General features: G+C 39.2%; 1 protein-coding gene across 3 annotated transcripts; it reads left to right on the top strand.

Moving 5' to 3' along the window:
• The first annotated feature begins 2,019 nt into the window (after positions 1-2,019).
• Positions 2,020-19,554, top strand: dyrk2 (dual-specificity tyrosine-(Y)-phosphorylation regulated kinase 2). 3 transcript variants are annotated; one of them, XM_073059560.1, is made up of 3 exons: positions 2,020-2,252; positions 3,178-3,317; positions 12,894-19,554. In XM_073059560.1, the coding sequence occupies exons 1-3, from the start codon at positions 2,249-2,251 to the stop codon at positions 14,493-14,495; spliced, it is 1,746 nt and encodes a 581-aa protein (XP_072915661.1). In that variant the 5' UTR covers positions 2,020-2,248; the 3' UTR covers positions 14,496-19,554. The 3 variants fall into 3 exon arrangements, with proteins under 3 accessions (XP_072915661.1, XP_072915660.1, XP_072915662.1); XM_073059559.1 differs by lacking the exon at positions 2,020-2,252 and adding an exon at positions 2,260-2,651; XM_073059561.1 differs by lacking the exon at positions 2,020-2,252 and adding an exon at positions 2,713-3,012.
• The last annotated feature ends 7,283 nt before the right edge of the window (positions 19,555-26,837 follow it).

Below are 26,837 nucleotides of genomic sequence, written 5' to 3'. Positions count from 1 at the left end.
CCCTGGACATGCCCTCTTCTCACTGTTACCAGCAGGCAGGAGATACTGAAGTATGAAGGCACACTCTCAGTGACCCAGGAACAGCTTCTTTCCCTCTGCCATCCAATTTCTGAGTGGATATTGAAACCGTGAACACTACCTCACTAATTTGTTTTTGCACTGCTTATTTAACGTAACTATCTGATATACATATATATATATATACTTACTGTAATGTACAGTTTTGTTTTCCTATATTATTATGTTTTGCATTGTACTGTCACCACAAAGTAAACAAATTTCACTACATATGCTGGTGATATTAAATCTGATTCTGATTCTGAAAGTGCTGGAGGAACTCAGCCAGTCAGTTGCCCAACTGAGTTCCTCCAGCATTTAGTGTGAGTCGCTCACCTGTCTCAAGCTCCTTGCAGCCCCTTTGTGTCGTCCTCACAACTTGCTAACCCAGCTGTCTTTGTATCATCAACCCTTTCTTGTAAGAATGTTAATTAATTTTGTTTTATTTTACAATTGTACATTTAGATCAGCCTGTTCCTTAGTTGGTTCCTCAACTTATTTCCCTATGAAGCCATGCCAAATATGCTCTATGAACGCAATCCCAATGCTACATTTGCCAGTTTAATTTTAGTCACTCTACATCATAAGTAAAATGCCCATAATAGCATTATCCAAAATCACCAGCAATAATGTCTTGTATTTTTTCTCCCTTTATCCGGCAATCGATCAATCAACCTCTGGAATGTCTCATCAAAGGTTAAAATAATCCATCCCATTTGTTCTCTCATTTTTGGAAGAATTCAGGAATGGAGTTAAGTAAATGTGAGCATGAACATTCAATTACTCCATGATTGGCGTTAATTCCAATAGAGTCCTGGAAACATGGTGCACTGCTGCACAGAAACAGGCCCTTTGGCCCATCTTGTCCCTGCTGAACTGTTATTCTGCCTAGTCCCATCTAGCTGCACCTGGACCAAAGCCCTCCATATCCCTCCCACCCATGTACCTAAGCAAGCTTCTCTTAAATTAAGTAAATAAATCAAAACTGCAACCACCATTCACATTGACTCACATGAGCTCCATTTTCCATTGATATTCTTTCAGACACAACTCTCTACAGCTTAGACTTGAAACTGTTCATTGACAATTTCTAGAGGGATATAAAATGAACCCTAAAGCTTTCCTTGCTCTGTAAATGATTTCTTATTTCTCTTCAGATTACCTGTCTCCACATTTGCTGACAGCTTTCTGCTCGACTCCTCCCATACTGGACCAGCTTGTTACAGCCGCTGCCTGATTTCTTCATCATTCCTATATTTTAGTTGCATGGCAACACTGTCTGGCGAAATCATAGTTAAAATGTTCCTGCTGTTTGTCAGTGAAAAATGTATAATAAATTCTAAGTTCACCACAATAATTTGAGCCAATTTCTTGCATTGGTAAGTATTGTGCCTTTCCAAGCAGAAGTAATTAAATTACTTATTATTTTATCAAAATCTGTAACTCTGATAATTTACTCACAGAAAGTGAGACTGATAGCAATATAGATTTACTGCATTTTAGGAAATCATAGCTGGAAAAAAAAGCTCTGTTTCTTGATATTACAACTGTTCTTATATTAAAGTACTTTTCAAATGAATGCATAAATGCTGAAATTGAAATCAATACATCGACAATTTTTAATTGGGCTCTTATTATCATATTTATTTTTAAAATTATGTTCTATATTTAATGAAATATATAACTTAAGCGGTATTTACATTTTAAACAACAGAGTTGGTAATTGCAGGGACAATTTAACTTTGTATGATAGGAAACTCTCATTTGTGAATGCTTTAAAATAACAGATTCAGTGCCTCTTGTGCACGCCACCAAATAAATGTAATAAATGAAATGATCTGTTTCATTGGAGCACTTGATTCCCATATTAGGCGCGGGGACTCAATCTCGTAAAGAGCTGAACTCCCGGTCATCCAATTATTTTTTTTTCTCCCTTTGCCTCCTGTAATCGGGTAGGTTCAATCTTATCACAGAAAGGATTACTAGGATTTACCATGGGTTGATTTTATGTTATTAAACATTTTTTTAATGCAGAAACTATACAGCATCCCTGTAACACCTTGTGGGGGGAACCGCTGCTTGTTTGCAGCTTGCTCTCACCCCGACAGTCCGAGTGACGTCTGCGAGTTGCTCAGGCTGGTTTGGTTTGGAGGGTGTCGGCTGCTTTAACTGACTCTTTTCTCCTTCTCTAATGTGTATGTATGGAGTTTCACTTAGCAACCGGACGGACAGTTTTTTTAAAACCACTAGTACTCGGCGCTATACAACCAGCATCTACTGCGGCGGCCAAGCACAAAGCCGCTCCCATACGCCCGGTGTAATGTGTGTGACTGTGCCGGGGACGAGGCTGCCTGTTTAATGTAGTTCTACATATAAAGTTATTATGCATTATGTTGCTGGATCAGCAGTGGCCGAGTTTGGAGCAGTTTGACGCGGCTTTGTGCTGTGTCTCCGGATGTTGGTGATTCTCCCCTGCGGTTGAGGGAAGGAGCAGCTGAGGATTTCACCCTCCCCTCCCCTCCCCTCTCTCTCTGTATCTGTCTGAGCGGCCATGTTAACGAGGAAACCGTGTGCTGTTGCTGTCTGTCCAGCCGGTAAGGGGTAGTGAGGGGAAGGGGGGCAACGCCCGGGGCACTGAGCCACGGCCACACTTCCATTTCCAATCCTTGGCTTCTGGGGGCGAGCTTTTAACGTTTTAACTCTGTCGGCGCTCTACGCGTTGGGTGGGTGGGTGGGTGGTGGTGGTGGGGGTTTGGAAATAAGAAGGAGCTTCCGACTGGTCCGAAGTGTGTTCGCCCTCGTGGAAGGAGGACGGGAGCTCGCCAAGCGCCACATCACTCCGGTCGGAATGGAGGGGTTGAGGATCCCTGTTATCCCTCGGGCATGGGTGGTGGAGGGGACGCGGAACGGACCGATGTGAGGCGCGTTGAGCGGCGTCCCCGAGCGTTTGATGAGGTTTGTGTTGATTGTTTTATTTTTTTAATATATATATATAATGAAGAAAATGGCGCGTTGTTTTGTTGCAGTTGTGTGGAGAATGGCTCGGGGCTGGCTGACTTGGGACTTTGCGCCCGGCGATCTTTGACATTGTTTTGAACGTGTTGTGGTTTTGTGTGACAGGTAGGGCCGACGACAGCTCGGTGTTGCCCCCGGATTACAGGACGGGAACGGACTGCTCGGACACCCGGAAAGGCGGAGGAGGGTCCCGGGCGGGCGATCCGCCGTCGCCTTTGGGATTACCGCCACTCAAGAGCCACACGGTAAAAATAAAAAGAGAGAGACATTACGCCCGATTCAGATGGTGTATCATAGGTACAAATTACTAGAGCAACCGCGTCGGGATTAACTAAACCCGCACAAAGAAAATAAAATTTACCATGGTAACCGCGGCGTGTAACATGTTGAAGTGCAGGTTCAGCAGTAGTTGCAGTGATTAACATGAAAAAGGATTAACGTTTTTCTTGAGTTCAGACAGTGAAAAGATGTGTGAATTGAAATACATTTCACTCGCACTTTTTCCCCCCTCGTGTTTAATTTTAAAGAACAACCCCTTTGAGTTTACCGTGCGTTTTCAGTAGCATTTTTTCCCACAGACTGAAATAATTTCGTAAATGCCGTCTGTGCTTTTCCTTCTGCGATTGATGACAGTATTTTACAGTAACATATAGCTAAAACGTTCAGAGCTATAGGGTGAAATGAGTAGAGCGACCGGCAAAGCACTTTGGATAAAGTTTTGGTTTGGTGGGGAGGCTGTGAGTGAATTTCCCTCGGAACCACGGTGTGTGATTAGACAGCCAGCTTGTAGTTGTGATCTTCTCGGAAGGCCCTGGACTTCCTTCTCTCGTCTGACAGATCAGAGGCGTATCGGTGGGGGTGGGGAGCAGCCTTTCTTTTTGGGTCTTGGCTGAAATGCAGCTTCTGTCATTTCCGGTCATTTTGCCCTTTTTTTAAAAAAAATATAAGAGACAGACACTTCACCGTTTTAACGAATAGCCTCTGCAAGGAAGAATAAGCCGTGCTTTCGAAAATGGATATTTGTTCATGCCTGCTTGCATAAAGCTCGCCCAGAGCAGCTGGATAATTCTGTGCAATCGATATGAACGTGGCTGTGGAGTGCGCGGGTGGTGGTGGGGTGGGGGATACTCATTCTCTGGGAACATGAGTCTGGGCTAAGCCAGCTGACAAGAAATGCTTATCCTTTTGGATGCCAAAATGGTCTGATATCTCTGCTTGTCAGGGAGGCAGTGACTATAAAATATACACCGTCTAGAAACAGTCAAATTTTAACCAAAGGTATTGGACTGGAGTAGTATGCCAGGGTCAGAGATCTTAAATAGACAGAGTAGAGGGTAACATGTTAGATTTTATGTTTCCACAATATTGTACAAGCATTATAAATAATTCACTGTAACCAGGTTTCATTTGCGGAGCTGGACTAGATCCATGAGATGGGTATGGAGCAGAAGAGAGAAGTCATTGAAGTGGACCATTAAACCATAATAATTCACAATTTCATATCTTTACTAGTGAACGTTTTAGCAGAATGATCTTTTAATTTTCAATTGGCTGCAACAGTTTCCTTAAGGTTAAGCATTTGTGATAGATTTTGGTCTGCTCAGTGTTTACTTGTTCCCCATTGATAACAAGTACATTGATAGCCCAAATTGTTAGATTGCCTTTATCTATTTTGCTAATGTCATTTAATTGTGACACAATCATCACAAGTACTGTGGTGGAGACATGAAGTATAGTGGTAAGAGGTGGCGCTAACTGAGACAGTTCTGAGGGAACCCTCCCTCAAAACAAAACAGAGAGGGAAAGTACTGATGCATTGCTTCTGTGGGAGGAGAATGTCAGAGCTTGAGTCAGAGATAAGTCAAATCTGAAGAAAATTGGCAGCAGCAGGAGCGAAAATGTAGTAAGGGTTGACGTTGTTTGCTGAATGTGGATGTGTTAGCAACATTTTTATGCATCTCATATAAATTGTGTGCAAGGCCATGAGTTGGTCATTTCTAGTTTAGTGCAATTGAAGTGGGTAAGCTTGCCAAAATCATCTTTTTTTTTAAAAAGATGACACTATCAGGCACTAATAGTGTGTTTTATTCGGAACCAGACAACGTAGAACCAACAGAGTCAAATGATCATTTCTGTGTTAGCTTAAATAAAAGCACCACGTAATGTTCCATCGAATTTGGCAATACATTATAAACCCGCATAAAGTATCAGAGACAAAGTTCAGAGAACACTTAGCAGGTTGGGCAGTATCTGCGGAGAAGGACGTGGTTATTGTCAAAGAACTTCAGTCCTAGTACAAAAGGTGAACAGCTGTGAATTTAAGATTATAATCTATGGGGGGAGGGGTGGAATAAAGCTTCATGGGATATCAAACTTGTACCTTGTCAGTTTCCTGATAAGATAATATACAGTACCTCATGAATATTTTCCAGTAGCTAATTACAAAAGCAGCTTTGCCTAATACAAAATTGTTATGATTTACATGGCTTCCCTGGTAGGATTTTGTATTGCAGACTACATATTTATTTGATCAGCTTGGATAGTGTGCTTTTCTCTTCTAAAGTGCCTGAGGTAAACATTTACAAACTGTTAAGATGTTGAATAATCCTTCAGGTGCTGTCGTTTTCAGAAGTGAAATAGTATTTGTAATCCTTCTATCTTGCAACCTGTAGGAAGACTTGCCACAGGTCAGTCTTTTAACTGTGTCTAGTAATTGTTTAAGAAGTGTCTTTATAATTTTCAGTATCAGGAATCAAGTGCTGAGACCTCAATGTCTAGGTTTAGCACAAGTACTAAGCGGCCCAGTTTAGTGCCATAAAATTTCTCCTCAGCAACTGAAGTGAAAAGTCAGCATTTCTCCTTTGCTAAATGTGGCCACAGGAGACTTAAAGCTAAGAATGTGTCAAAATAGATTACATTGCCACAAATAGAAGAGCAAGGTTATATATTCTTCTTTTCTGGGCTCTGATATTTAATCTGTCCATCTTCTCTGGAAAGGTTTGTGTGGTACTTAATTCTAGTTGCAATTGCAGTAATTAAAGTTTGCACTGATCGAACTGGGTGTTATGGTAGACTTGCATTTTTCCACTTTTATTTTGAAATCAACTGTTAACTTTTGAAACTTAGAATTAGTAGTAGTAGTTGTTTACTGATAGGCATACATTTTAATGAAGTGATATTGGGTAGTTTTTTTTGGTATGTTTTGTTTGTGTGTTGGTTTGGTTAGTTTGAATAAAAGCTAGTGTTAGAGCATTGCTTTCCTGTTATGTAATATCAGATTGTGGGAAAATGTTCACATTCTTCCCACTAGTGTAAACTATGTGCAGATTAATATCCAGTATTTTGCCAACTAATTTTCCAGTAATGTTTAAAGTTATGTCCTTCCACTGTAAACACTGATTTCAAAGGAAAGTGTTTTAAAGGCAAGTGCATTTGCTATGGTGTTTGTCACTGATATTCCTGCAAATGTGGATTTGCAGTGGTTTTAAATTATTTGCTTTATCCTAGAATTTTAATATTAGATCTATATAATTTTGATTTGGATATGTTAGGGTGGTATAGTTGCCCATTATAACCGTATTAGATATTGGATTAGGATGAGGTAATTTGGCTAATCTAACCTGTTTTATTACAAAAAATAATGGCTAATCTTTTCTCCCAAATCCTCCCCATGTGATTGCGATGCTTAATCAATACAGTATCCAGAAGCCTGTAGGTTTTCATCATTGACTATTGAATATCTATGCCCCTCTAGATCATTCTGATGATTCTCATTATTAATTGTTCTATCTCTTAGTTGAAAATTGAACGAGTTCTGAATTCGCCAGTAAGGGGAAAATTCTTCCCCACATCTGCTCTATCAAACTCGCTTAAAAAGAACGAGAGGTTCTCTGTCATAAAAAGTCTAGGCTAATATGGTTATATTTTGCTCAATTTCTCCCCATGGGAGTCTGTCTGGTGAAACTGTGTTGCTCTCCCTCAGGATATATTTTTCCTTCTGCAAGAAAACCCACATTCCACATAGTACTCCAGCTGTGGTCTTCTAATATCTCTGCAAAATTTGTAGTGCAATTTTACAGGGCTAGTGATGGGTTTCAGTCTGTGGAGCAGGTAGAATAAAATATGAAATTACTTTTACTCTTGTATTCTGGTCCTTTTCTAACAAAAGGTTTCTTAAATTTTTACTTGAACGATAATCTTTTTGCATTCATGATTAAGGAAACTCCAAATTTCTTAATACTAACAATTCTCACTTTCTCTCATTTTCAAATGACTTGCCTTAGTTTTTCTTCCAATATGGACAATTTTACATTTTATCCATACTCTTCGTGATCCAGAGTCGAGGAATGAAGCTGCAGATGCTGTGAGCTGGAGCAGAAACAAGAAGCTGGAGCAAATCGGTGGGTCAGACAGCATATGTAGAAGAAATTGGATTGTCAATGTTTTGGGATTGAGATCTTCCATTGGTGTAAATCAGGGGTTCCCAACCTCGGGTCCATGGACCCCTCGGTTAATGGTTGGGGTCCATGGCATAAAAAGGGTTGGGAATCCCTGTTCTAAATGAGGGGTCTCAATGTGAAGTATCGACTGTCTATTTCCCCTCCACAAATGTTGCCTGACCTGCTGAGTCGCTCCTCTTCTTTGCTACTTCGCCTGATTGACTCATTTCCAATCACTCAATCCGGCCTATTGATCTTTGCGGCTTTTCTTTTCTCTTCATTGGTCAATTTTCTTTAAGCTACTTGCTGCCCCTTATGCTGCTGGTATTTGGGAAAGCAGTGAAGGTCCTCCATCTCTGGTGATGTTCAGGGCTTCCATCATGTCAGTAGCTTCCTCTTGGTTTTCACTCCTGTCAGTCATGCAAGACCCGGGTGGAGACTCAGGAATGCCGTTGCACTCAGATGTAGAAGGATTCTTCATTGCTGTTTCTGTAACAATGTTGTTTTACCAGTCAGGGTTGTTTGCCCTGAGCTGAACTCTCAAACCTGGAGGACCACTCTTAGGCTGGCTTCTACCCTTTGACTGGTTTGGCATGGGTGATCCTACCAAGAGCCAAAGCGTAAAACCCTAGCTTCCTGAGCCATTGAGGCATGCAAGCCTTCAAACCACAACAAAATTGTGATCCTCTTGGAGGTCATTAAAGTTAGCAATCTTGATTTTCTATCCAAGTCTTAGCTTTTTACAATCCAAGTTGTCAATAGCAGTTGTAGTTAGGTAAGGCTCAAGCCCTGATCCTTGTGGTATTCCTGTTGTAGCTGGCAACATGCAGATTGCTTTTAGTCCTCTTCACTCCTGCATGTTAACCGATCTTCAGTCTGTGCTGTTATAATTTCCCTCAATCGCATGAGCTTTAATGTCTTCTAGAAGTCTAAATTTTCTGCATGCAGCAAAGCCATCTCCAACAAATGCAAGCCAAATCTTGGTGCTTAGTGACATTACTGTATGTTCCATTACCATCAATGTCATGGGGATATTTCTGAACCTGCCACAAATGACAAACAGAGTAGCCACTGACCTGCCTCTGAATAGGCTTTATATAGTCCAGTATCAACCAGTTCAATGCTTGTGCTTACCTAGACCAATCTACCAACAAAACTCCTGAAAACTGGCGCCATTCAAGAGGTAACAGAGGTTATTGTCACCCACCTAACTTCCATTCTGTTGTTCATTCCCTCCATCAGTTGGTGTGCTGTGTATACCAGGGCTACTTCAACAAAAGCTATTTCTCCCAAATCCACCAAGTACGATGGAGAGAGGGGCATAGGGTACCCGGGAGCATGACCACCTCCATCCAAGTCATGCACAATCTTGATATGAAAATGAATAACTTGTATTTTGATCTAAATCCTGGCACTCTCTGCCCAACAACACTGAAGACACTTTGACTGAAAGGACTGCAGCAGTTCAAGAAAGTGTTTCACCCTGCCCCACCACCTCGAAGGGAATTGGGGATGGGCAAGAAATATTGATCACTTCATCCCATTAATAAATTTTAAAAAGATTAGATAAGCATTTTCTTAACTTGTGTTGGACTGACTACCTTTCAGTTCCCTTCATGCATTAGGGTTTACTTGGTTCCTACGATTGGAAAGCAGCTACGCTAAAGTATAGGTAATATTGGAAGATGAAAATGAATGCATTTACTGTCTCTGTACCACATGGACCAAGTGATTTGTTGCAATTTTCAGTTGGTGCTATTTAACCACCAACTCTTTCATTGTCTTTATCATTACTTTAGCTCCTGTTGCTGAGCTGACATCTGGCCCTGAATGGTTAGTAACTTCCTGCAACTAAAGGCCAATATTACTGTCTGTGATCCCTGAAGTTTGCTGCTTGGCCATCAGCCTCATCACCCCTTTCCCAGTCATTCAGAGGCTTTCCTGTGCACAACCTGATGTCACATAGTTCTTGAAATGAGCTTCTGGCCACATCTGCAGCGTTATCATGAAGACTTGTTTCCGCCAAGAATGCTGACTTAATCATTGTCTCAGTTCAATGCTGCTGCCTTTCTTTGCCTTGGCTAGGTCTCTGTGATTACATTGGTGCTTCTCTCATCATCTCCATTTTCCATAAGCCTAAATTACTGCCCGTTTCCGAGCTTGTAGTATGTTCCATTCACTTGCAAGCTCTTGCACATAGATCTATCTGTGTTTGTTCCTAAACAGCTGTGCTCTGTTTTTTTTTAAAAATAGTTGTAAGTTCCGCACAGCTGCAGTTCTCCATTCCTTGCAGAAGCTCCAGCCTTCGAAGGCCTGTGGTCCACCATATCGGCTCTTTTGCATACATTTTTAAAAATATAAATGTCGCATCCCCTTTGGGCATCTGAATCATGTGCCCTGGTATTCTGTTACTAAACCTGTGCTTTTCTGTCTTCAAAATGATCCTTCAAATTTGCTTCTTTCACTGTTTTGCCAAGCACTACTTATTTTGTATTTTTATTGTATCTTGTAATGTCTATGTACTACACTGTACTGCTGCCACAATACAACATATTTTAATGATAATAAACCTGGTCTTCTTTCTGTTTCGTTTGCCTAACAAAATGCATGGCTTATTACATTTGGTGTCATATTTTGTTAATTTCCGTCTGACCTGTTTTAGGATGTTTTATAGATTTTGGTAGCTGTGCCTCCTTATCAATGACTTTGACTGTTATTGACACCGCGTTTGATTAAAAGTTAAATCTAGACATTTGCCATTAATGAAGTCCAGTTAGGATTGAAATAGCTGTACTTAATCTCTCTTCATGGTGGTAAAGAGCTTAGTGTAATGCTTTAAAGTGCCAACAGTCGGAACATCGGGATTCAGTACCTGCCACTGTCTGTAAGGAGTTTGTATGTTCTCCCCGCAACTGCATGGGTTTCCTCTGGGTGCTCCGGTTTCCTCTGGGTGCTCCGGTTTCCTCTGGGTGCTCCGGTTTCCTCCCACATTCCAAAAAAAGGGGTTAGGTTTAGTAAGTTGTGGTCATGCCATGTTGGCGTTGGAAGCATGGCAACACTTGCAGGCTGCCCCCAGCGCATCTTCAGGCTGTGTTGGCCGTTGTCACAATACAGCAGTGCATTTCACTGTATGTTTCAATGGTTCTGTATATGTGACAAATGAAGCTAATCTTTAATGTCAAAACTCCAGATGTATTGCAGCTGATAGGAATGCAAGATGGAGAAAATTGCATAGGTGGGTGGGGTTAGAATGCAGTTATGTTTATGAAATACCTTGTCACAACCTTGAGTTGTACCACAACACTTTAAACTTAAAGCACATAAATTGGCTGTCATCAATTCCAATTCCTATTGTGTGATAATGACTAGGTTGTGGTGGTGATTATTGTAAAATATTCTGGGTACTGGAGGTGGGTCCCTACTCTTAAATATTCCTTGGGATCTTTTACATACAAGTGGAAGAGAAGAAGTCCTTAGTTTAACCTCTGAAAATGCCATTTCTTAAAACTGGGACTTGAACCTTTAATTTTCTGGCTTGAAGATTGGAATGTGCCCTGCAAAGCAATTGCCAAATCTTATAACTACTCCAGCTTTGCTGCATCTTGCCCCTTGCAAACATTTTATACATTTAGTGAAGTATTATGTCACTATAGCTCTAACTAATCATCAGCAGATTAATTTCTTGAGATAATCAAACTTTAGTTTTTCTAATTGAACCCACTTAGTACTTATGATCAGACAGATTTTCTTGGTATCTGGTGCAATTTGAATTGGAAAACGGAGGTTTGTAATAAGGCTTGCAAACCTTTTCTTTGAGGTCATTCCCTGCTGAATTGGGTGTGTTCTTGAAGATGTTGCACTTTAGGGGGGAAAAAAGTACAAAAGCAGAGTTTTAGAAATGGAAGATTGGAAAGTGTTGAAGTTTATTGGGATCTGGATGTTATTGTATAAAAATCACTGAAAATTAATGCACAGGTGAAATAAGCATTTAGGAAGGCAAGTAGTTTTGTAGGTCATTATTACAAGTGGTTTTGAGTATGAAACCACTTGTTTTACTCTAATTAGATTTGGTAGTGATGAGATAGCATTTGGATATTGTAGATATACTTAAAATAGAGTTAATGGGAGATAGAGGGCAAAAGGGACTGAACATAAAAATGAGAAATTGCTCCAGCCATTATGGGAGTTGTATATAACGACAAAGGTTCATCAGATTGATTCTAAGAATGGCGGGTATGATTATGCAAAATATGCCTGTGTTCCAGTGTGTCATGGAAGAATGAGAAGTGAAATGTTCAAAGTTCTTCAGGTTATATAGAGTTAGTAGTCACATTCTCAAAGCAGCTAGACAGTCATTGAAGGCAAAGCTGAGGAGAAATTCCTTTAACAGTAGCATAATGCATCTTTGGAATTGTCCACCCCAGATGGTTATGGAGGCTTGATCACTGAATGCATTCAAAATAGAGAATTAATTAATCAACAATATAGCAGAACAGTCATCATCATAGTAAATTCCTGAGCAGGTCCGAACAACCAAACGGTTGACTCCTTGTTCCATTTAGTAATTTGGTAATCAAGTACTTGAAGCCACACAGTTATTGCGTACATGAAGAGTATATCCAAGAATTAGAACTGAAAAAAAGAAGTATGAAATTTAGAATACAGGTGACCCCCGTTTTTCGAACACTCGCTTTACGATAGCTTGCTGTTTTGAAAGACCTACCTGTTTTTGCTAACCAAAGAGGACTTTCGCTTTTACGAAAAAAAGACACCCGCTTTATATGTGTGTTTACCCCGAAAAGACTACCATGACTGCAAAGCCTTGTGCAGGCAGTTGTGTGCGTATGCGTGTACGTGCGTATGCGTGTACGTGCGTATGCGTGTACGTGCGTATGCGTGTACGTGCGTATGCGTGTACGTGCGTATGCGTGTGCGTGCCGATTTTTTTTTTCTCAATCAATTTTTGGCTCGCTGCCTTTCCAATTTTGATAAGTGAAACTACACCGTAAATACAATATTTCTACTTTATATAGGGTGTATATTTATCATATCATTCCTGCTTTTACTATATGTTTGTGTTATTTTAGGTTTTATGTGTTATTTGGTATGATTTGCTAGGTTATTTTTTGGGTCTGGGAATGCTTAAAAAATGTTTCCCATATAAATTAATGGTAATTGCTTCTTTGCTTTACGACATTTCGGCTTACAAATGGTTTCATAGGAACTCTCTACCTTTGGATAGCAGGAGGAACCTGTATATTCTATTTCTGTGTGCTTAATTTTAAAAAAAGCATGCTTTCATTTTTTAAAATTATGTAATTGTCTATCATGTAATATATTTTCCTTTCCTCCCCAACCAAATCTCCTATGATTTGTTTTTAGATCGGAGGTAGTAAACACATAATGAATGACCACCTGCACATTGGAAGCCATGGCCAGATCCAAGTTCAACAACTTTTTGAAGATAGCAGCAACAAAAGGACTATATTGACCACCCAACCAAATGGACTTACTGCAGTTGGTAAAATGTCACTACCGGTGGTTCAAGACAAGCAGCAGGAGGGTTCACACAGGCGACAGGGAAGTTCTGCTTCAGTAAAGTCAACAGATGGTACTTCAAAAGTGAAATCCATTGTCATGACACCAGAGCAAGCCATGAAGCAGTACATGCACAAACTATCAGCGTATGAACACCACGAGATATTCAACTATCCTGAAATCTACTTTGTTGGTCCAAATGCAAAGAAACGGCAAGGTGTGGTTGGTGGCTCAAATAATGGTGGCTATGATGATGACCAGGGCTCTTACATCCACGTACCTCATGATCACATAATCTATAGATATGAAGTTTTGAAAGTAATCGGAAAAGGGAGCTTTGGTCAGGTTGTGAAAGCGTACGATCACAAACAGCACCAGCATATCGCACTGAAAATGGTGAGGAACGAGAAACGGTTCCATCGGCAGGCTGCTGAAGAGATTCGGATTCTCGAGCACCTGAAGAAGCAAGACAAAGACCAGACTATGAATGTCATACACATGCTGGAAAACTTCACATTCCGCAACCACATTTGCATGACGTTTGAACTGCTCAGCATGAATCTTTATGAGCTGATTAAAAAGAATAAATTTCAAGGCTTCAGTCTGCCATTGGTTCGCAAATTTGCGCACTCTATTTTGCTTTGCTTGGATGCTTTACACAAGAATAGAATTATCCATTGTGACCTTAAACCTGAGAATATTCTGCTGAAACAGCAGGGGCGAAGTGGGATTAAAGTCATAGATTTTGGTTCCAGCTGTTATGAACACCAACGTGTGTACACTTACATACAGTCAAGGTTTTACCGTGCACCTGAAGTGATCCTTGGAGCTCGCTATGGGATGCCTATAGACATGTGGAGTTTGGGTTGCATTCTGGCTGAACTATTGACGGGTTACCCACTGTTGCCTGGAGAAGATGAAGGGGACCAGCTTGCTTGCATGATGGAGTTGCTGGGTACTGCACCTCAAAAGTTTTTAGATCAGTCAAAACGAGCCAAAAATTTTGTGAGCTCAAAAGGTTACCCCCGTTATTGCACTGTAACTTCCTTGCCAGATGGGTCAGTAGTCGTTAATGGAGGACGGTCGCGAAGAGGAAAGCTTCGTGGCCCTCCAGGGAGCAAGGATTGGGTCACAGCCTTGAAAGGTTGTGATGACCCTCTCTTTCTGGACTTTCTGAAGCAGTGCTTGGAATGGGATCCCACGTTGCGTATGACACCCAGCCAGGCACTGCGACACCCTTGGCTCCGGAGACGCCTACCAAAGCCTCCAGCTGGTGAGAAAGCTTCAACAAGGCGAACAACAGAAAGCAGTGGTGCTATTACATCAATTTCTAAGTTGCCTCCAACTTCTGGCTCAACAGCAAAGCTAAGAACTAATTTAGCACAAATAACTGATGCCAATGGAAATATTCAACAACGAACAGTTTTGCCCAAGTTAGTTAGCTGAGTTTGAATAAGCTCATACCGGAGATTCAAGGAAAATCCTTCATTGAATCTCTGAGCCTTATTCAATTGAACTTTTATATATTTTTTAGAACTTTGTAATTTAATGTTTCAATTTTAAGCACCATTTGTTAAGAACCAAGAAAATAATTATTCTGATTGCTGGGGACCATGCATTATTGGAAGTTGGTTTTTCAAGTGAGACTAAATATCTTTTCATTCTGGTAGGTGAATATTTAGGTCAGATCAAAGTCGTCTGAAGATTTCACCATTCATTTAATATGACAAATTAAAGATGGTTTAATTGATCAATATTGATTAGGAATTTTACCTGTGTTGGTGACTCTTGCTCATCAGTGATGAAGTGCATTTATTTGTTTTCTTTAAAGCAACTCTTTAAGAAAACCTGTTATGCTGTGATGCTTCCTAGGACGTGTTGGGACACATCATCAGTGATGTAATCTGGGGTCATGGTGTGTTTTGGGTCTCTCAACATCAGGCACTCTTGCCAGGCGATGCAGGCAGGGTTGATCAAACCCTGGCTTGTATCCTAGTAGCATTGATCCGCAGGTCACACCTCTTGACCCATAGCTATCAGGAGGCTCACTCAGCAGCCCCTGTGACGTTTCTGATGGCTCTTTTCTTTGCAGCCCCTGTGATGCCAAGCAGAGAAAAGGTTCTGCTCAGTGAGCTGCCAGCTCCACCTCTACACCGCATTTCTATAGGCTCAAATTGTGCCTCCTCCCCTGTGAAGTCCTTCAATTGGGATACGGTTTTTAATGTCTCATTATTTGTGTTGTAAATGCCCTTTCTTGTACTACCATTGTGTTGGTTTAGTTTTTCAAACAAGTCTAATAACTTGGAAAATGTAACTGTAAATGTTTCAATCTAGATTTAAGGTTGATTGGCATGTAATCCTTATTTTAAATTTAGTTGGAATACGCCAGAATGTTTAAGGAAATTTATAGATCTCATTATCTCCTTTAAATCTTTCTACCGAAAATAGCTTTGTTGAGTTATTTTTTGCTGTCAGACGTGTGAGGAATAGAAGTAAATTGGTCAGCATAGGAATGTTCATGTGGACTTTTGATGAGTAGTTGTCTGTTATTTTTTTGTTAGTGGTGAAGCCAGGCTGGTGGTGTGGGGTGTGTATGGGAAGGAGAGCTATAGAAAACTAGACAGGAAAATGTAATGATCTCAGAGCATTTCCTTTATCATAACCTCTTCGCTGTTGGACAACATGACCATCAACCAGGCTAGCAAGAATCCTCTCTGACAGAAAACTAGGACATTTTAACAAACCTTTGTAATCTTTTAAAGGGAAATAAAAATTGGTATGGTTGAAATGAGTTTGATACTTGTAATATCAAATGATTTTTTTCACCTCTTTTAAAAATGGCATTTTGAAATTTGAAAGGATGAAAATCAAAAATAAACTTTATTTTTCCAGTGAGATAGTTGAACAGTATAGTACACTATTATACCTCGAAGCAAAATATAACATTTCCAGAACTGGGTTTGTTATTACGGACTTATTTTGTGAAATGTGTTTTGTGGTAGCAGTACAGTGCAAGATGTAAAATTCACTGCATGTTACAAAATTAGATCAAAAGACGAATAATGAGTTAGTGTTTATGGTATATGAACCGTTCAGAAATCTGGGAAAGGAAGAAGAAGCTCTTTTAGAACCTTTATTCCCTCCAACCCCACAAATAGTTCAGTTTACTATGTAAGTAGGAGTACGCTAGGGATTTTGATCACTGACTCTATTTCCACTTTCACCTCTATGTAAATGCCAGAAGTATTGCTGTTTTTCTGTTAAGACTATAGGCACTGACAGCTGAGTCGTTATTATTTGTCTCAAACTCTAGACCACCGTTTCTTTTAAGTTAAAAGGTGGAATGTCTTTATTTAATGAGCAAGCTGAACTTGAACACGATGCAAAATTATATTACAGAAGCTGAATTTGAACCTTTTTTTCCCCTTTCCGTGAAAGACCAGGATTCAAAGCATGGTCCCCAGTCAGGATAGTATAAAGCAAACTACAATATATGCCAAGTTTCTTCAAATCAAAAATATGCATTTGGATTTAAACCCTAGATCTTCACATGTAATTAATCTACAAATGTTTTTGACAGCCATCCCATCTCTGGGAATATTTGATATGTTTTCAAATCAGATAACTGAAAGTTGGTGATACAATTGAAACTTTGCAGCAAGTGGGTTTAAGCCAATAAACCTTTATTGTTAGAGGAAAAAAATAAATCTGATTAGTGTATTTCAATGTATATTGCATTTTCATCTTGGTGCAATATTTCAAATAACAGACTATCCTTTTTGTAGTATTTTTATGCTTTATAATATTTTTAATTATGTTTTAACTTTACAGTATCACTGAAATACCACTACAAATATTGTTGTTGTGCATTGGATTTATACGATTTACCAGAAAGATATTTTTGTATTTGAATTGGCCTGAAAGTTATTTTGAGCAATTCTATTTGTGCTCACTTGTTGAAAAATTTCTCCAATCAAAGCTTTATTTCTGTTGCACATGCTGTAACTAACTATTACTGGTAATCACAGTCCATTTGTTTATTTAAGAGAATTGTATGTTTTTGCTCCACTTAGTACTGTATAGTTATGGCTCAATAGGCTATATTGTAGCTAATATTAGCCACAAATTAAAATCTTGTTGGTGGCTTGTTTGATACCTAAGGTACATGTTCTAACTTGATAACAAATTTGGTGTCATGAGGTCTCAGGTTATAATGCACATCATTGTTCAGCACCATTGCAGTTGCTTTACCACATAAAACCAAACAGCACAGTTTAAAATGATATGGGCAAGTGAAATACTTTTTCTTTCTCTCTTACAATGGGCAGTTTATGCCCTTGGTATTAACTGTGTGCCTTTTTGGTTATCAGTGCCACGTTGTAGGGTTTACAAGCAATTAATTAATTCTTTGACAATGGATACACTAGCGATGTAGCAGTTTATGTGGCTAATTGGTGCCATTTTGGTCTGAGAAGGCAAAGATTGCTCGCTTTATATAAAATGTTTAAGATTTGAACAAACACTAAAATATCAATAATTTAGATTCACTTCATAATCTGTACAAGGAAAGCTCAACTGAATTAATAATTATCTTTTAAGATATGCCTTTTGCTGCATTTTATATAAAAGGAGACAATAACTAAACTCTGGGAAGAGGAAAGCAGTTGAGAGCACCATTGGGATGCCCTCACCAGACTCCATCTTGGATCGTAGCTGGCAGGGTTCTGGTATCTGGCTGCGATTGAAAGTGGCGTGTTGACACAGTGGATCCAAGGTCACCTGCTGAAGCTTGACCGCTTGAGCTTGATCCTCGAATTGTAGTTGAATAAAAAGTCAACAGTTTTAGTGAGAATTAGTGAAAATTGGGCAATTGGGGGGGGGGGGGGAGAAGTGGGTTACTTAAAGAACCTCTTCCATCATTATTTCAAAATAGTTAGTTTTAGCTTCAATAAAGTATTTAATTTGGAAAATCAGAAATAAAATAAACATTTAAAATTTGTGATCATCAGAGTACTTTCAGAAACGAATAATCAGCATTCTCCTTTATGTATATTTTGTCTGAATATTGACAAATATTCCAAGCAAGATCTGGTGCAGTCCCCTTTCCTAAAAAGGAAATTTAGTTTCTTGAGATGATAGAACAAGATGAATATAGCTGTGATATTCTAAAGGGAAAGTTTACTGAATTGCTCTAAACATAAATGTTCAGAAAGAATGCATCCATCTGCTGTCTGGTTTCTGGTCCTTTTCAATATTACAGATTCCTAAAGAGTCCTGTTGTGAAATGTCCATTGAAGTCTTCACTCTAGTCCCCCAAAATAGACAGCCATTTGTGTTAACTAGGAAAGCAAGATCCCCCCCCCAAAAAAGCTGGAAGTTCTGAAATAAAAACAACTGTCTGACCTGTTGAGTATTTCCAGCACTTTTAATATTTATGAAATATTTATTATCCATTTGACTGTACTGCAGCCAGCATACACAGTTGTCAAGTGAATGGCTGCAGCTAAATTTTTCTTTGCAACTGCTATATGTATCAAAATGTCTTTGTTTTAATAATAAAGTGGAATATATATATATTGAAGTGAATTTTTGATTGTCAAGTTGATCTTTAAATTTTGTCAACAGTACATACAGCTTCCAAGGAAATACCTAATACAGGAAGGGAAAACAATTTGTTTTACATTTACCTCAGAAGGTTTTTTAAATAATTAAGGAAAAAAAAACCCAGTCATTTGATATGTACCAAAGTGCATTCCTTTTCATATATCCAGCTGTATACATGGCCAGAAATTTCACATCTGAGGCATCTGAGACCAGTTGAATTGCCTTGTGATAATGCGCCATGGCTAACTCTGTGAAATCTCAAAGCCTCCATTTGTTAACTTTGAGCTATGGATGAAACTTTTATTTTGTTTTTAAACCATTTGTGGTGTGTTTCAAGTGAAGTCTGTATAACTTTTTAAAATATAAAAATTAATGCTGTGTTCCACAAAATATATAACTGCAGCACCAAAGTCTGACTTTCTTTTTGAACCCAAGTCTGGCCTACAGTATTGCCCAATCTGACTCTTGACACTTGAAATGATTTTTTTTTTTGTTGATAGCACTTGAGCAGACTTCTGCTAAAATGTGAATTTCTGTTACGCAGAACTTTTTGTGTTCTGGTTTCTCTGCTCAGCTGCAATTGCTTTAACCAAGCAAAGGCAGAAGTTACTTTTAAAAATGAGCACCAAATTAGATGTTTGTTTCTAATATGCTGCAGTTGTGTATTGTACATATGTGAATTTTTTGAATGTTAAGTTTGTATATATGTATGTAATATTCTGGTGAAATGCTGTTGCCACTTGATGTGTTTTCAGTGGAGCCCAGTGGCCAGTTTTATGATATGGTATGTACTGTACAGCTGATGACAGAAGTATGACTTTTTTTAGTGAATATTTGGTAAAAATTATTGTGGCCCAAAATTCATTTCAAAATAAATTTTATGTCAGTTTATAAGAAATAACTGTTTGTGGGCTTTATTTTAATTCTTGTTTTATATGTGATAAAAGTTCTTAACTGAAATAATCTATTTAGAAATTGTTTTGTAATGTTTTCCTTGCTTAAGAAAAAAAGAATAATATGCGGAAGTATGTTTGTTGACTTTGTTTAAAGCCCTTATAGCATATTATTAATCCAAATAACACACAATCTAAGAAATGTTTTTTAAGATGTGACTAATGCCACTGCAGTCTTTCCACACCTGATCTAATTTGGTTCTGAAACTGGTGCATGGAAATTGTCTGGAGATTATTGTCAGAGAATGTTGAGGTGACAAAAAGGTAACTTGTTACTCACCATCTGTTTCACACGGTAGTCTGCACTGAACACTGAGTCTTCCTCGCAGGAGAATATAGATTTGTGTGAAGTCAGCTTGAAGTCTGAATGGCGAGAAAAGTACCTCATAAAACTGGGTTGACAGGATAGTAACCTTACTTTAAAACGTATTAGAAATGATTCTGTTGAAATTTGGAGGATGGTAGCTCAGATGTTATGTTGATTAGACTTGTGACCCAGAGCCTCAATCTCAAGTCCCACCATGAGTAGGAAATTTAAATTCCAAGAGGACCACAATCCCGTAGGGTTTGGCATTTGCATGCCTCAATGACCCGGAGATAGATGTTGGCTGGAGTTGGTGCCTTGTGCTTTGACTGTGGTAGGGTCACCCAAGTCAAACAGGTCAAAAGGTAGAAGCCAGATCAAGAGTGGTCCACACGTCCTCCAGGTTTGGGGGTTCAGCTCAGGGCTCATCTGGAAGTGAAGTATCACTGCCATTCATGATGTTAGATTCTGTTTTGTAGGAAGTAATGGCCTGCAAAGCCGGCCAGAGTTGACATGCATCTAACTTTGAGTCTAACCTCACTCGGAATTGTTTCTTAGCTCTTGAAATTACGCTCTGCAAATCCTTCCTGGTTCTCTTGTACAGACTTCGGTAGCCAGACTTGAATGACAGAGATTACGGGAAGAAGGCAGGAGATTATGGCTGAGAGGGAAAATGGATTAGCCATGATGAAATGGCGAAGCAGACTTGATGGGCCAAATAGCCTAATTTTGCTCCTATACGTTATGGTCTTATGCACTGGTTGGAAAACAATTAATACATAAGCAATAATCTTCTCAAAAATGGAGCATTTTAATATTGGGTCCAAGTGCATTCATAACCCTGTAAGAAATGTGTGCACAGGGTTAACATTGTTAGAGGGTTACAAATGCAATTTCATTTATTTGAGAATCAGTTTTGGAATCATTATCAACAATTAGAATCCTTCTATGCAGGTAGAGATGGAGGATGTTCCGTGCCGCTTTAAATGCCAACGGCGTAGCTGACAGGTGCTACGACTGTCAATAACAGTGACAAAGGAAAGGAAATTTGCTCTTACTTGGCTCGGCCTATATATGGTTGACTCTGACTTGACCTTTCGAAGTAGCCTTACAAATTTATCAATTCAACGGCAAGTGCAAGTGGTAGCTTGTGCAGGGCCATGCATTATCTGTGAATGAACTGATAAAATAGAAACAGAATTCTTGCCTGTAGACGTGATGTCAGAGTATAGAAATCATGGTCTCTGAAAAAGGGGTTGATCATACAAAACTGATGTGAGATGTTTTTGAATTTAAGGATTGTATAACAAGAGGGTCATGGTTGCTTAGTCTGCACTTGAGGTTGGCAGAATTTGGAGGCATAGGTAAATTGAACACTTGTGTGAGGAAATGAAGCTAAGGTCAAAGGTTAGCTGTATTATTTTTGAATGCCTGAGCAAGCTCAAAGAACAATTTGCTTTAGTAAGGTCTATTTAATGTCATAAAATTTTGATTGTGTTAAAAGGTTTGCATCCACAAACGTGACAATGTTTGACAGGATTTGATAGTTAAAATTTTCAATTTCTAAATTGAGGTGCAAGTAACACAACGTAATTATGAAATAACATTATTTTTAATGTTCTTTATTTACAAGCAAGCAATTTTATGAACAGTATTTATGTATGTGTGTAATGTTTTCACAATGATGATGGGTTATTAATGAACCACTTTTATGGAATAGATTTGCATGGAAATGTACCTTACTAAAATATCCAAAATGAGAACTGAGAGGCTTCAGGGCAGTAATAACTTTGATAATGATTCCAAAACTGATTCTCAAATAAATGAAACTGTACTAATGTATTTGTAACCCTGTAACAATGTTAACCTTGTGCACATGCTTCTTGGAGGGTTATGAATGCACTGGGACTCAATATTAAGATGCTCCATTTTTGAGAAGATATAATCAGATTATCACAGGTGGTGGAACATCTGTTAAATCTTTACTTGAGGATATATGCTGATTATCTACAACAAAATATTGGTGTCCAAATTTGAAAATATTGCTTGTTTTTTTACCTTGGCTGGTAAAATAAAACATGTTCCCTTGTGCATATGTGATGAAGTCTTGACAGTATGATCTTACTGAAAATTTAAAATGTTGTAGCAACATCAGATGAAACTGGTAGTTTCAATGTCTTCATCTTTTATGGACTAATTGATATTTAAAATGTTGTTTAGGAATTTCCTGTGCCAATCTGGCCCAGGTTATTTTCTATGCTGACATAGAACAGTCTACCCTCAGCAGATTAGAATCGATTCGTTTCATTTGGTAGCAGAAATGTAAATGCACCACACCGTTAACAGGATTTAAAAAAAAAGTATAGAATTCATGTACTTTTTGTTGCAAGGTTCTATTTATTATTAAATTGATGCATTCCAAGTAAACTCAGTTTTCATGAGAATGTTACAATATTTAGTTTGAGAAGCTTTTAAATGATAGCTTAATTTACCAATGGGACCTTAATCTGTAGGTCCCTTTACTAAAATAGCCATTAATTGGGTAGGTGATTAATTATGACCATATTCAAGTAAGAGTGTTATACTAGCGATAGAGACAAAGGGAAAACTATTCAACCTATATTGACTGAAGTCACTCCAATTTCAGTCATTGAGACTCAGAGGGCAAAAGGTGGGTGTCTATTTAATGATAAACTCTTCATGGTGCCTGACACAGCGGTCATGTTGTACTCTTATTTTCCTGACCTGGAGCATCTAATGATCAAGTGCTGTCTGTTCAACTTATTGAGAGGGTTCTCGGTGATCCTGACCACGGTTTACACACTGCTAAAGGCCAATGTATTGAGTGCTGTGATTAGTAAACAAGAAAGAGCCTACCCCACCGTCTTTCTTTGCAGGGGACCTCAATCAAGCTTGTTTGAAGAAATCTTTGCCCATTTATCACCATCAACATATCAGCTGCAGCACCAGTGGTCTCAACACACCCGACCACTGCTATGCAACCACTAGGAAAGCCTACTGTTCCATCCCCAGACCACATTTTGGGAAATCTGAGTCCCTGGCTGTCCTCCTACCTGCATAAGGTGGAGGATAAAGAACAGGGCTCCAGAAGTAAGGACAACAAAGAGGTGGTTGTGGGAGACAGAGGACCAGTTATGGAACTGCTTCAATCCAGTGAACTGGGCCACGTTCAAGGATTCAACAGAGGATCTGAACAAATACACCATAGCTGTCACGGACTTTAAGGACAGTCATTGGCGAGTGTGTCCCCACATGTTCACTTACGAGTCTTTCCCCCAACAAGAAGCTCTGGGTGAGCCAAGAGAGCTGCAATCTGTTGAGGGCCAGATCAGTGGCATTCAGGTCCGGTGACCAAGTAAAATACAAGAGATCCAGTACAACCTCCAAAAAGCCATCTTGTATGAGAAGTAGCAATTCTGGACCAAACTGGAATCACTGAAGGATGCTTGACAGCCGTGGCAGGGCTTGAATACTTATCACCTCCTACAAAGTAAAACCAAGCAACATATATGACAACAAGACTTCGCTCCCAAATAACTTCAAAGCATTTTATGCTCCCTTTGACCAACAAAACATGGGCACCTTCATGAACTCCTACAGTCCTCAATGATCCTGTCTTCAGTCCCTGTGGCTGACATGAGAGCATCTTTCAGGAGGGTGAACACATGAAAAGCATCAGGCCCAAACAGAAAACCTGTGCTGATCAACTGGCTGGAACGTACACAGAGAAAGGTACTGTTTTTAATATTTATGACAAATATGCTGCAGGAAGGATATATACTTACATTTACTAAGGTGTTTGCTATTAGTTTCTGAGATTATATTCAGTAGTATAAAAGATAGTTCCATCTTTGATTCAGTCTTCCTTCAATCCCCAAAGAAAGCTACTTTGGCTAAATATGAAGGTTTTCTTCATTTCCTCTTATGTTAAATATTATTTTATTTGTAGACTTTTAAATAGCCACCAAGTGTGTGATCTGGAGCGTATTGTGCCCGATGTAGCAGGACAAGATTTACCGAGGTTCAGCAGGCTCAGTCTTTGCATGTTTTGATGGTCATTCATGTATTTCAATGTCCAGATGTCATGGGTATACTGTTGAGTTTCAGCCACTAACATTCAAAAAGCTTAAAGTAAATTTTATTATCAAAGTACATATATGTCACTGTGTACAACTGTGATTAATTTTCTTGTGGGCATACTCAACAAATCTAGAATATTAACTATAACAGAATAATTGTGCTGTGAACTGTATACATTGTCTCTTAATACTTAAGACCTACTTAAGATTGCAAGAAGCTCCCCTCTAAAATAAATTATATTGTGGATTTAGGGTTTTATTGCCAAAATCTAGTTCACTATGCAAACAGCAAATAATCTCATTCAATCAAATTGAGCACTTAAATATGATCCACATTTCTACTGTTGAGATTCAAAGATACAGTGGTTTCCAGTTAATTGGGCCATTGGTTAATTGGGCAGCCATTTATTTGGGACAATTCTTAAAGAACAAAATCTCAATCGAGGAAATAGCTGGGATTCCTTTCGTTTGTTTGGGATACCATGCAGTTTAGTTTTGGGCAGAAGACTTGCTGAACAGTTTCTAACTAGTGTCAGTTGCATGCACTTGGTGGCCGTTAGATACTACACCATGCTTAGAGCAATCTGTTTTAAAATAACATCAGCTGTGTTCAAAAACCAGTGATCTTCATCATTGATATTTGGTGAGAAATGAGCAATAAGACAATTTTGTTCACATTGGTTTCAAACATTCATGGCCGGGAGACAAAATGAAGCAATTTCACTACTTCAACAAGTTAGGAATTACGAAGAATTTGAAAGTATCAACAATCATCTTGAATGTTACAATTAAAATGAAGATTTGGAGGATGAAATCATCTAAAGTATTGTAAGAAGGCAGTTCATTATCCACACTAGGCGTCGGTGCTGGTTTTATTCATTTACAGAATATGGCAGATGAACTTCTTTGTCAATAACTTTTAGGAGCTAATATAGTTTTATAGTACTGTAAAAGTATTGGTAGTGTTCCAATTTGTTCTTTATTTCATTTAAATACATAAATTGTTAATTAGTTAAATGGTAGTTTTCCCCCTTTTTTTAAATACCTTTTTAACTACTTTCATGAAACTTGGGCTAATTGGGCCAAAATATACTAGTCCTGATGTGTCCCACATAAGCATTTTGAATGTAGAAGTGAATAATAATTGCTAGTAAATTATTGGCAGTAAAATTTGACATTACTGCATTATCATGGTCATAATATGAAAAGCAATTATGCCCACATGCCACAAATATTTGTGTACTGTGAAGAGGAATGTATTCTTTGAACACGATTAATTAATCATCAAAGTTAATGGCTGAAGTTTGTAAATGAACTGGGATATGTCAGTTTCTTTTAATGCAATGATTTCTTTTTGCTAAGAACTATTTCTGTTTTGTTCAGTAACAAATAGTAGCTACAGTGTAATGAAATTGTGAATGGAGAAGTTATTGGAAGAAACCTATTTGTACCATTTTTAAAGTGGTCCAAAGGATTTGTATAACAGAAGAGAAAGTCTAAGACTTCATTAACAGCCATCTGATATATTTCTCCCATCTCTGGAGATGAACAGTCTACCGATATCTTTTATAAACCTCTCCAGGACTATCTTGACTATTCTCCTTCTCAGCTTGCCTCCTATAAAAATGCTATTCCCTTTTCTCAGTTCCTTCATCTCTGCTGCATCTGTTTCCAGGATGAGGCTTTCATTTTAGGATATTGGAGATGTCCTCTTCCTTCAAAGGAGGTTTCATTTCGTCCACATTTGATCCTGCCCTCACCTGCATCTTCTGCATTTCCCTGACATCCATGCTCAACTCATCTTTACACTGCCTTAACAGGGATAGAGTTCCTCTCGTTCTCACCTATCACCCATGAGTCTCAGCATCCAACACACGATTGTGCGCAATATCTGATATCTTCTGTGGGACCCTGCCACTGAACACATCTTTACCTCCCCTTCTCTTCCCCACCCAACTCTCCACTTTGCACAGGGATCACTCCCTCTGTGATTCCCTTGTCCATTCATCCCTCCCCACTATCATCCCTCCTGGAACTTATCTCTGCAAGCAGCAAAAGTGCTAAACCCATCTATTCATCTCTTATGTCACCTCCATTCAGGGCTCCAAACACTCCTTTCAGGTGAAGCAACGCTTCACCTGTCAATCTGTTGAGGTCATCTACTGTATCTGGTGTTCCCAATGTGACCTCTTCTACATGGTTGAGGCTTGACATAGATTGGGGGACTGCTTCGTCAAGCACCTCAGCTCCATCTGCAAAAAGTGGAATTTCCCAATGGCCAAACATTTCAATTCCTCCAGTTCCGACTTATCATCCATGACCTCATCTTCTGCCTCGATGAGGCCACTTTCAGAAACAACACCTCAAAGTCAGTCTAGGTAGTCTCTAACCTGATGGCATGAACATTGATTTCTTTTCCAGAAATTATTTTCCCTCCCCTTCCCTCTTCTTCTATCCCTTACTCTAGCCTCTAGCTGCTTCTCTTCACCTGCTGATCACCTCCCCATGGTGTCCTTCTTCCCTTTTTCCCATAATTCACTCTCCTGTCAGATTCCTTCTCTCCATTCCTTTGCCTTCTCCCGTTATAACCTCCCAGCATCTTACTTCATCCCTACCTTCCCCCATCCATCTGGCTTCATCCAACACCTTCTAGCTTGTCCTTCTTACCTTCTTATTCTGGCATCTTCCCCCTTCCTCTCTAGTACTGATGAAAGGGCTCGGCCCAAAACGTTGACTGTTTATTTCCATAGATGCTGCCTGACCTGCTGAGTTCCTCCAGCATTTTGTATGTGTTGCTCTGGATTTCCACCAGCATCTGCAGATTCCC

This window comes from Hemitrygon akajei, chromosome 10 (genome assembly GCF_048418815.1).
Source record: "Hemitrygon akajei chromosome 10, sHemAka1.3, whole genome shotgun sequence".
In the NCBI taxonomy this organism is placed as follows: domain Eukaryota; kingdom Metazoa; phylum Chordata; class Chondrichthyes; order Myliobatiformes; family Dasyatidae; genus Hemitrygon; species Hemitrygon akajei.
This window is presented reverse-complemented; position numbering and strand designations above follow the sequence as displayed.

Coding starts and splice junctions, on each gene's coding strand:
- dyrk2 (XM_073059559.1), top strand. CDS start 2,609: ATGTTAACGAGGAAACCGTGTGCTGTTGCTGTCTGTCCAGCCG. Junction 2,652..3,177: donor TGTTGCTGTCTGTCCAGCCG/GTAAGGGGTAGT, acceptor TTTGTGTGACAG/GTAGGGCCGACGACAGCTCG. Junction 3,318..12,893: donor CGCCACTCAAGAGCCACACG/GTAAAAATAAAA, acceptor ATTTGTTTTTAG/ATCGGAGGTAGTAAACACAT.